This window comes from Phaseolus vulgaris, chromosome 1 (assembly GCF_000499845.2).
Source record: "Phaseolus vulgaris cultivar G19833 chromosome 1, P. vulgaris v2.0, whole genome shotgun sequence".
Classification (NCBI taxonomy): Eukaryota; Viridiplantae; Streptophyta; class Magnoliopsida; order Fabales; family Fabaceae; genus Phaseolus; species Phaseolus vulgaris.
The window spans coordinates 20885518-20897705 of NC_023759.2; the positions used below are offsets into that span (position 1 = coordinate 20885518).

At 34.3% G+C, this 12188-nt stretch overlaps 1 protein-coding gene across 1 annotated transcript; it reads right to left on the reverse strand.

The window, feature by feature from the left end:
* Window positions 1-257: 257 nt before the first annotated feature.
* LOC137813769 (uncharacterized) lies at window positions 258-5676 on the reverse strand. The gene is made up of 2 exons (XM_068616187.1): window positions 5315-5676; window positions 258-2862 (listed from the first exon to the last, which is right to left on the reverse strand). Exons 1-2 carry the CDS (start codon window positions 5319-5321, stop codon window positions 779-781), a joined length of 2091 nt encoding a protein of 696 aa, XP_068472288.1. The 5' UTR covers window positions 5322-5676; the 3' UTR covers window positions 258-778.
* Window positions 5677-12188: the final 6512 nt, after the last annotated feature.

A 12188-nucleotide genomic window follows, 5' to 3' on the forward strand; every position in this document is an offset into this window, starting at 1 on the left:
TATAATTAGAAAGTTTTTTTGCACATTATTTTCCATCAGGTTGATTATATAACTTATTGATGTCTCTAATTAGTGGGTGAACATAATATTTTTGGGATCATAGTGTAAATAGGTTTATGTTAGCTTTTGTATGAGTCGACAGTTTAGATAGGGGATAAAAACAACTACAACATCCCTCTTCCTCATGAAGTTGAAGGCTTAAATGGGGAATGGAAACAAATTAGAGACAGAATTTCAAAAGTGAAAAAGAAACCCAATGAACACAAGAAAAACAACACATTTTTACAAAATAGGTTTACATGTCATGTGCAGTTTGTACGGTTCAGAATGGCCAGGAACCAAGCAACTGCACAAACACCAAGCATTCTAAAAGACCTTTTTTATCTTTACAAACGAATGATTTTATCAATACAGATTGATTACTTCGATTAGAAACTCATGACCAGAAAAATGAAATGGAAAGAAAGCTGTTAAAGTCATGTTTTGGCACCTCAAAAATGATGGAATGACTATTCTTCATATACCCAAAGATGCCACCAATCAAGTCTCAAGATTTAAGGATACAGCAGACCAACATGAGCAATCATGACACGCTCATTTCATGGAATGCACTAACCATTCCTCAAACCAATCGTTCTTGGTATATAAATGCATGAGCATCAGAGATTAAACCAATGACTTCCATGTTTTATTTACCACCCAAAAGTCCAAGCATTGCAATGAGAAACACGTTAAGATGAAGACTTTCCATTTCGGACATTGGACCCAGTTTGAAAGCCTAGCCTGTTGCATCAATTTCCTTTCCATGATCATCTTCATGAATATTTCGCCTCAACCTTCTCAGCCATATATCATAGTCCATGGGATACGGTGTCCCACATAGACTATCAACATAATCAGCAAAAGCTTTCAGCACAGTGGAAATATCACCTAGCTTCTGCTGAATTAATCTCCTTGACCAAGATGTCTCTCTCCACAGTAGAGCTCCCTCTACAGAGTCTAGATCAGGGAAAACTCCGCCACATGAATAATAAAGCATATAAACTAGGCTTTCTGCATCTGAGGCAGAGCATAGCTTTCCTTCTTGAAGTGCATAAGTAGATGAGAAATGAAGATTCATAGCAGGACGATCTCTATCTTCAAGAATGGCATGACCCCATCCTATCAGAACAAAATAAGGGTGCCTCACGCCGGACTTTACACATATTACATTCTCTGGCCTGATTTCTCCATGCCGAATTCCAGCTGAAGCAACAGCTGAAAGTGCTGATAAGCAATCATGGCAACATCTGATAGCTTCCTCTGAACCAAATTGGCCACTGCGTACCATTTCAGCTACTGTTTCACCAACTGGACTGGTTACGAGAATAGGGGTCCCACACCAAGGGTGGTCACAATTTCCACCGGAACTGGGTCGGCCACAATGACCTGGGTGTATGATCCTACCAGAGGCACTCAATTGAGGCAGATATTTGCTTGAAAGACCTCTCTGCTTCATTATTGTCAATACTTTGGTCTGCCTCTGAACTTGATACCATAGATTCATATCTTCCCATGCTGGTTCCAGCTGGGACGGATGAGAGCCCACATATAGGAACAGATTTTTTCCTGGGTCTTCAAGATGGGATGCAATGAAGTATGTCAATTCACTAGTGTTGATTACTTCTTTTATCTGATAACCCTTTTGCCAATCTGAATCCTCCAGCCATAATATGGTTCCTTCTGATATCATAGACTCTTTGGAATCAACTTTGACTGAATCATCCTCCACTTCAACAATTTCAGGGGAAACACTACGTTGTGGGTATCGCAATACGCCATTTCCATTTACACTGGTATCTCCTAACTGCCTCTCAACTCTTCTTGTTTGGAGACGTGAACTATGATCAGCAGCTAAATCCTCAACAGAGTGCTTGGGCATTCCAGCGAATTGCATTATACAGTGGAAGGTTGCAAATAGTACCTGTAGAGCGCCAATATCTCCCCAATTTGCATTTCCAAGTTTGTTCCAGATCCTATCAATTGGAGAAACAGAAATTCTAGAATGATTTTTTACCCATTCAGCAGCACATTCATATACATTATTCAGGTCAAATTTTAGCTTATTTACATCTCCTTCAACCTTTACAACTCCCCCATATTGAGAATCAACTAGAAGAACAAACACTGTGCATGGATCAGGAAAGAAACTCAGTCTACTTAAACTCCTTGCCAATAGCATTCGAAGAGCATAAAATAGAGCTTCTCCAAGAACTGATGGAGAAGGCTGACGATCACTGCCAACAGCATGGCCTCCAACATCAGGCCTTAGAAGTGCCAATTCAAGGACATGATCCCATTTTCCATGCGGATGTCGAGAATTATTAAGCAATATACCAGTACCACAAAGACCTCCAAGCCTTCCATTTGCAATAGCCTGTTCAGCCTGATAAAACTTCATATTGGAATTATACAGACAAGCCACAGAAAAAGGCATGGGCTCATCTTGACTCCAAAATGCCTCCCACAAGCCTTTTATACCTGCATGTAAAAAATCTTCAATCGCAAGATAAGCTGTTGCTTCTACAGCATCAGATGTAGAAGCATGAACAGCATTGGGCATGCGTGTCAGCTGCTGAAATGAAATCCCTTCCAATGCATAATCAAATTTTTGAAGTTCAATCAACTCAAATGGAACATCAAATGCCTGCTGTTTCAAGGCACAGTCTTCTGTTACAGTTTCAAACCAATCTACAAGTTTTTCAGTCAAGCTGTCACTATCAACAAACTTATAGAAGAACTCCTGGTTCCGAGGCCTACCCCCAGATGATACACTGGACCTCTTTGTCCCAGACCCTATTGATTCCTGGTCTGGGGATCTACCTGTAACAAATATCCAAGTTCATTAATATTAGAATAACTACTGTTCTTTTTTATATGTTAGGATGGTAAATCAGGCCTTCATTAGTTGAAGTTCAAAAATCAGCAATAGTTCTCACATGACTTAAAAATTCAGAGATAAAAAAATAATGCATAAACTGACAGATTGACAATAGAAATTCAACATAGAAAAATGAAAAAAATGGCATATTCACTTATGACTAGATGTGGAAGCCCACAACCACCATATTATTTATTGAGGTGAGATCAAAATGATCAAGCATGACACATCCTTCCTTGAGAGACTCCTTTAGGAGGATTTCATTTTAATGGCTGAGAAAGAGATTTTTTTCCTGGCAGGGGTGTAGTTTAAAACAATACTACTTACTTTTTGACAGGTCAGTTGACAAATAATACCCCTTTTACTATACTGTCAGTTTTAATATATCAGTTTATCTAATGTGACTTTCCTCTAAGTCAGAAGTTAAACCATGATGTGGTTCCACTCCAGCCGAAATACAACTACCTAAACCCCACAATAATAAGGAAGTTTCATAGCCTTTATTTTCAGTCTAATCTGCAGTTTCTACCCCACCTGAAGTGGATCCATCATATGTTGCAAGTGTAAACATTTAAAGGACCATATTTTTGTTTTCTATATTTTCAAGAGCTCTCACTGCTTCACATGGTCCACAAGCACAAGTAACAGAACATAATAAAATCAGGACCAGTCTTGTAGAAACTGTTATTTTTCCTAGCTTAAGAAAATCACATTTCATTAAAGCTAGACACCCGTACTCATAAACAGTGCAAACATATTCTAGGTTGTCCTCTTAACTAGTGGATCCAGGATACAAGGCTGCAATTTCTTGGTCCCAAAGTAGATGCTTTCTTTTACATTACCGAAGGGAGATCTCACAAATTCTCCTTCAACCTTGCTAACAGTTCAAAGGTTAGAAATCACACATAAACATGGTGTTTTGACATTTGGTGCAGCCAAATCTTTGCTACTACTTAAGCCACTTCTGTAAAGATAAAGATAAGGAAAAATGGGGTAATTGTTGATCTCCTTTTCTATAAAAATTCTTTCAAAAAGTAAAAATGTCATTCTATCACCCCATTATTAATTAAGAATAAAAAGTTACCATCCCAACTACCGGTTATAATAAAGGATAAGCGTGGGTGATGTTGTTGCCTCTAAATCTATACCATATTACCACACATAAATGGTCCAGATTAAAAAAATGTACATTGACTTTTTTAAGTGGTCATGTGACCAGAAACTATGTTTTAATCAAGACTATCAATGTTTGGTCTAAATTTATAGTTCTCATTTCTCACAATAAACAGAAATCCTCACTATATATATATGGTCCTCCTCACCATTAAAATTTTCACATCGCTCTAGCTCAGTTCCTGAGCACTGGGACACGAAAATTGATTCACATGCTTTATAATACATCAAAATTCACTACATTAACCAGTTTTGTACCCTGTTTACCTAATTCTTCAGTGTCAAGAAAAACAAATTACTCCATTTATCCATTTCACTGCGACTTCTATCTCAAACAAGAACATCAAGGCAGGAACATGCTTTTACAGATCCACAATCTGTAACTATTACAAGCTTGCCAAGGTAAAAATGCCATTGATTAGCAAATTCAAGCCATATATCACCCACATGTCTTAGAAGCAAAAAGAGAAAGAAAACTCTTGCTCTATTAAATCACTGAACAACTAAAACACTATACACTGAAGATGTAAAATTGAAGTTTTAAGTTAGACCATCAATGACAACAACTTGGACTTCCCCAAAAGCCTAATGCGTCAAGGTCTACAAGGCCTTTTTATATGCGACCATTCACATCGCGTTCCTGAAGAACAAATGAACTATATTCACAAAGTTTAAGCCTTTGAGAAGAACAACCCAGCGTGAACAATGCTAAAACTGTAGCAAACAAACAGAATCACCCTAAACAAAAAGTCCCTTGAAACTAAAAAGCTGCACGGAGCTACATCAAAATGACCACAGAACCACAATTGGAAGTTAAGAAGAAGAAGAAGAAGAAGAAAGCTTAAATAGGTACAAATTCACAAAGGTTATCCAAAATTCACAGCTAGAAGCACAATCGCAACCCCCAATCCCAAATTCCTAAACTTCCCCTTTCGCTGAGTTGAATTGCATCATCAATTTCTCAAATTTAAGAACTCCCTCACGCCCACGGAAGTTTCTATTCGAGTAATTAACTCATACAATGCAACCCATCCACCCATACCCACACAAACCATGGAAAAAAATAATTAAACAAAAACGACCATAAAATAATGTGGAGTGAGCAGAGTCAATCTCAGGAAAGAGCAAATGAATTGGCGTCAAAGTAGAGTCAAATGGGAGAGAATTTAGGGTTCAGAAAAAGAAAAAGGAAGTAGAAGAAGGAAGGGTGTTGAACGATACCTTGCATTTTTCAGTGTTACAAGTGTGTACAAGAAAGCTTTTCAGATCTTCCCCTCTCTTTTTTTTGTTTCTCTCTAATTATATATAACTTTTTAAATTTTGTTTGTGGGTTATGATGAGGTGCGTGGCTCAGCAGAGGAAGATGCAGATCGAACCGTGTTGGTGCCTGATCCACCACCAGGTCGTTGAATTGCTGATTCTGCTGCTTTTCACTACAGTTTGGGGAACCATGGCAAAAACACAAACTGATGCTAAAGCTTTGCTTTTGTTTTTGTCATTTTATTATTTGAGCTTTTCACTTTTTCAGTTCATTCATGCGTGTGTTACTTTTGTGCTGTGTGAACTGTACAATATACAACAACACGGGCATCACCCATTGGTGGGTGTTTAATATTTCATCATCATAATAATAATAAAAATAATTTATTAAAGTAGAAATAAATGCGAGTAATCAATAAATAATAATTATCATTCCCTTTGTTTCCTTTTTTGAATTGAGGGCAATGACTGGTGTTTTTGTTTTATTTTTTCTGGGTGTTACGTTTAAGAAAATGGAAATTAGTTTCTTTGGTGAAAGTGACGTTTTGTTGTTTGTCATGAATTTTTTGGAGTTAATTTTATGTTTTGGATTGGAAAGGGTGAATGAGAAGGGTTGCTTTGTGGTGAAAGAATTGGACCCCTAAGTTAAAAAAAAGGAGTGGCCGGCCCTTGGGAAGAAAAGAGATAGCTATGAATTGTGATTTGTTTTGGTATATACTATGTAGGTATGTAGGTAGTGAAGGAGCTTCACTTTTGTTTACATACAAATTTCATCCTTATCACTCTTTTTCTTCTTTTCTTTAATTCTTTTATTCTATATTATGTTAAATATATTTTTCTTTTTTCCTATAGTATAACACAAAATCAATTTTTATTAGTCTAAATTTTAGATTTATCGTGTATATATAATAAAGAAACTATTGTGATGAATTTTTACTAATGTTCTTAAAAAACGAATTTTCAGTATTTTTGATTTTTTTTAATTATTTTTTTACTACAAGTATCTAATAAATCTAAAGTTGAAACAAAAACAAAAATTAGTTTTACGTTATATTACAAAGAAAAACATTTAATTTTTTCATATTTAATATAAACAGGATACATGACTTTGTCTGTTTTTCTACCTATGATTTTTTTTTATAATTTAATTTGGGTATATTGTGTCACTAAAGATTCATTTCACTAATTTTGATAACATATTACCAATTTATTTTGTGGAAGCTTTAGAAGTTTGATATAAATTGAACCAATAAGTTGTCTCATGAGACAAAATGTTTTAAAGCGTATGATACTAGGCATTGAGAGTAATATCATAAGTTTATATTAGTTCCCGTAATTATTGAGATACATTTAGTTTTTTTTAGAAACACTTAACAGATTGTAATTACTGAATCCACAAAGTTAAGATAAATAATGTATTTAAATAACCATGCATTGTGAATGTTGTAAAAGATTAAAAGTAATTTTAATATAGTGAAATGTATTAATTATGTTCCTTATCTTGTGCATTATTATCTCAAATAAAAGATGGATGCAATAATGGATTTATTTATATTTTGAAAGATAAAAAGCAATAAGAAATGTTATCTATATTAAGTTTTAGCAATGTATATTTACATTAAATTATTTTAATCACATTATATTATTAATTAAAATTTATCATTTCATATTTAAGGATTTTTATTTTCAATTTTATATTTTTTAACAAAATTTACTTATATTTCTTCATCATTAAGTTTATATTAGTTTTTTTTTAATTATTGAGATACATTTAGGTGTTTTTTCAAAAGAATTTAAAAGATTTCAATAATTAAGAATTTGATTACAACGAATACACAATTTATTTATGGTTCAACGACTTAAAAAATTACTTTTGGTTATTTCATTTTAATTTTTTCTTAAGATTAACAACTCAAATATTATCTTATTATTACTTTTGGTTACACATAGATAGAAGATGTTGTCAAGGAAAACAATTCTTTTAAAGAGGATATGGAATATAGTTTCCTTGCATGAGTATTTACTGCACAAAGGAAAACATACAATACACTCCCAAAGACAGAAATAGAAAATGGCGCTCAAGGTTTTTACAATATAATATTCTAATGTTTCTTAATAAGTTGCTTTGTTGTCATCATCTTACTTATATAAATGCTTAGATATGACCTTGTATGATCAATCTTATGATTTATTCTTCATTATTTTGATAAAGGTTGAAAATATAATCCTTAAGATTTGATGTGTAGTTGATTTATCTTACTTGTTTATGTTTTGTTTTATTTTGTAAAAGAAAGGATTTTCTTTCTGATCTTAAGTTATATAAATACAAAACTAAATATAATATATTTTTTTTATACACGGCATTGTATGTGTTTCTAATATATTCTTATTATAGACGTTGTTCTAAAAACACTATAAATGGCTTCGCAAAACCAGTTTTTTTATGGAAGGTGTTGTTATAAATAGGTTTCTATTTTTCTGTGGTGAAAACTATTCCTTTTGAAAATAAAGATGCAAATATTTTTGGAATGTGTTGATGAAGGTATTTGGGAAGTTGTCATGAATGGAACTTTTGTTCTTATGCATGTAATTAAAATATGAGAAAAAACAAACTTCTCTTTAGATAACAAATGAAACTAGAAAAACACAATATGATGTTCATCCGAAAGTACTCGGGAAGAAGCAAATTTATAGTTTCTTGTTTATCAACATTCAAAAACAAAAAAGTGTAAGTGACTCAAACTTTTCTTAACATATAAATAGTGTTCAAGTTCTTGATGCATTTTGTTATAGTATACGGGGCTGAGACAGTAAAATTAACCAATTGAACAATTAATCCCTCCTGGTCGTCTTTCACTCCTAAGTTTCAAGCTTTGTCTCTCAATCGGGAGTGTACTTGAAAAATGTACTGTGATGCTCAAGTAAGTGTTTGGTATTTGGTGTGTAATGAGTGCTATATTAATTGTGTAGTTTTGCTTTGTCTGATGTGTTTATTTATAGAGTTTGTCATGGGCTATATTATTGGTGGGTCGTATTTAATGTGTATAATCACAAAAATGAAAATACCTGATTTGTCGCATATTCCTTTATACCTTAAGACTTTTATACTTAGCCAGTCGGGCGACCTTCGATACCAAATGTTACAGGTCATCCAACCCTGACTGGTACAGTGGCTCCCAGACTCGAGGGAATTAAGTTCGACAAGTCTTAATATAACTTGCATGATTTTTTCGGTCCGGTTGTCTCTGTTATGATTTGTACCATGATGGGACTGGATCGTTCTGCCATCCCTTATCATCTCTACCATTGGAGGCGCTTTTCAAAAGGTTATTTTGGTGGGAGAATTTGAATTTTCCCTGGCATTCATGCGTTTTATATGAAGGTCGTTAGATCTGAAAGGATCTAAAGGTTAAGGAATGTTAAGCTTCGTATTCTGAGGTTGGACATCTATAAATTGGTGACCCCTCATTCTTAAGAATTCACTCTTGCTTCCCTCTGACTTCCAAGTTGTTTATAATGGCAAGGTGTTTTCCCTTCCTTCCAAAAGATTAGTCATGACTTCCTTCACAAACTTAGGATAAGTTATTAATGTAAGAATTTATAATTATTATCTCCTACTAAAAAGAAGCATCATGGATGTAGCTTAGGCCATTGTAGTGCTTATCAGTTTTTACCAGGGAAGACTTCCTATTCCTAGATGAGCAGGAGAAGAGAAAGTTAAAATACTGAGAACTCTTATTGAAGAATATGAAAACAACAGAACATACTAGGAGCTTCATCTCACACTTATTGTCATGTGAGATGAAGAAAATTTCTATCTAGAAAAAAAAAATCAATAGAAGACCTCATTACCTTAGTTAAATTTCAATTGAGTCATGTGATTGCAGAAGAACATTTTATAGAGATAAGTTGAAATATTACCTTTTCTGAGACCTTATTGCTGCTGCCATTCAGAAGCTCTGGTGCCATCCAAGGTAATGTCCCGCGCACACCACCAGTAACCAAAGTATTTCGCTTAATTTTTGATAAGCCAAAATCACCAACCTGGGTAAGAAAATTTCTCAGTCAACACAAAAATGTGATCTTTCTTGCTGATAGAAAAATTTAAACTATTTTGATATAGATTCTACATATTATATGGATGGCTAACGAAGAAAAGGCATAATCTCAAATACATATTCTATTTAGCATTAACTATTTTGAATGTTTAAAAATTTAGTATATCATGTTAATTGAATATGTGCCACACAGATTATCTTAAAAGAAACAAATATTATCCAATCATTGGCACAAAAAAATGATTGTATGTATGCTGTAGAAAGATGTACATCCAATCAAAATCAAGCAAACAACATTTTAGGTGATAAGACAATAATTTTGAAATATACCTGGAACAAGATGAGCCCAATGAGGACTGGCTCCGTATCAAACCCAAAACTTCGAAACAGATCAGTTGAATTCCGCACCAGTGTATATCCTCCAAATTGCAGAAGGGTAAGAATCTACACAATAATATCAAAGCACTAGTAGAATTTATGAAGAAAGTTATAGGAAATAATTGTGTTCATTCAATGTGTTATGTTACTAGACCATACATGGGATTCCTTTTTTGATATATTTAGTACAGATTTTGTCATATTTAACAGTTTCTTTTACTGGTTTATTGGACTTTGTTTGCTCTAGATCTCCTTGCTTGGTTCTAAACTTATTTTATATCTAGAACACATAATGATTTTGTTTACAGGTTTCATTCACTGATGCTAATCCAAGTTAACCCAATGTGATTATGGAGCTTTATCAGTGTCTAAAGATAAACTTTGTATAGAAATTTCATCTGCATAATACATAGCAACATATTGTTGTCGTAAAGAAAAAGACACTTTTATTTTCTACATAGGTAACAAATAAAAAATTTCCTTATTCTTAAAATACTTACGGTTAAAAAGTCAAATTCCTTTGTGATTGTCAAGAAAAGTTTTACACTAATTAGATAGTTCATCCCCCACTATAGCATATGGGAACAAGAGGTTCAAAGCTGAATAAGTTATTTAGCAGTGTTGAACTACTTAATTAGCCAGAAGCTATTCAAAGTCCCAATTGTCCATGTCATTGTCATCATGTTCTTCATCATCTTGACTTGATTCATTGACCTCGTCTTCATCATCATCATCACATACTGTTTCCATAACATCATCATTGACGAGTTCAACAGTTAATGTGTCAGCTAAGCCTTCTACTTCCTCAATTCTACTAATTGGTAACACATTAGGCATTTCATCAAACTATAAGGTAAATCATCTTGTATGTTTATCAACTTCAACATTACCTCGGGGTTTTGTTGTGATTGCCACGCTCTAACCACGCAAGTTCCTACATATCTTTGAATAAGGCACATAGTAAACTTGTCTTACTTTTTGTGGAAGAATGAAGGGATCATATGGAATATATCTTCCACTCATCTTGATTTCTACAATGTTATATTCTAAATGAACTTTGGTGCCTCTATTATTGGTTGGGTCAAACCAATCACAAAAGAAAAGAGGAATCTTCTTACTCAAACCAAGATATTCTAATTCATAAATATGTTTGATGATGCCAAAGAAGTCATTTTGTCCTCCTTCTGTTACACCTTTTACATGCACCCCACAATTTGTGGTTTTCTTGCCTTCACTCCATGACTTTGTATGGAACTTATATCCATTAACAAAGTACATGTTCCACGATGTTGTAGATGAATTAGGTCCCCAAGTTAATTTCCCTTTAGTCCCCCATCCTGACAACATGCCATAAGCTGGAAAATCATTGATTGTCCACATCAAGCAAGCTCGCATGACAAAGTTTTCTCTTGTAGAGATGTCATATGTCATTACACCTTCATTCCACAATTGGTTAAGATCATCAATAAGAGGTTGGAAGTAGACATCTATTTTTTTAGTTGGGTTACTTGGGCCAGGTATGAGACAAGTTAGAAACATGTACGGTTTGGTCATACACATTTCAGGGGGCAAATTATAAGGAGTAAGAAATACAGGCCAACAAGAATATGGGGATGTTGAAGGTTGGACATAAGGAGTGAACCTATCGGAAGATAAACCAAGTCTCACGTGTCGTGGGTCAATAACAAAATTCGGATATATCTTATCAAAGTGCTTCCAAGCTTCCCCATCACATGGATGTCGCAGTATGCCATCTTCTCTTTTGTTTTCAAAATGCCATCTCATTTGCTTAGCAGATTCTACTGATGCATACAGTCTTTGTAATCTTGGGATGATTGGCAAATAAAACATTCTCTTCCTTGGAATTTGTTTGTATCTTCCCTTGTCATCTTTAGGAGGAAAATACCAAGGAAGATGACAAAATTTGCATTCAGTTAAATGGTTGTCATCCTTGTAATATAACATGCATCCAGCTTCACAACAATCAATTTTTTGGGCTTTCAATCCAAGACTTGACACAATTTTTTTAGCTTCGTAGTAGTTCTTTGGTATGCAATTATCTTTGGGAGCTACATCAACTAACAATTTTATGAAATGGTCTAAACATTTTTCAGGTGTATGCCAATTCGTTCTAGCTGCTAGTAGTCTGATGGCTACTGATAATTTTGACTCGGTGGCACCATCATAAATGGGTTCATTTGCAGCTTCTAACATATCATAAAACCTTTGGGCTTCTGCATTAGGTGACTCTTCTACATATTCATCGTCGGTGTCCATGTGATCATAATGACTTGTTATGTCTGCTTCTTGCATGTATGCATCATACACCATATTGGTCATTGAACCAATGTTATCAACAGGTTTCGTTCTTCCATGGCTACTGGATGCATAACCAACAT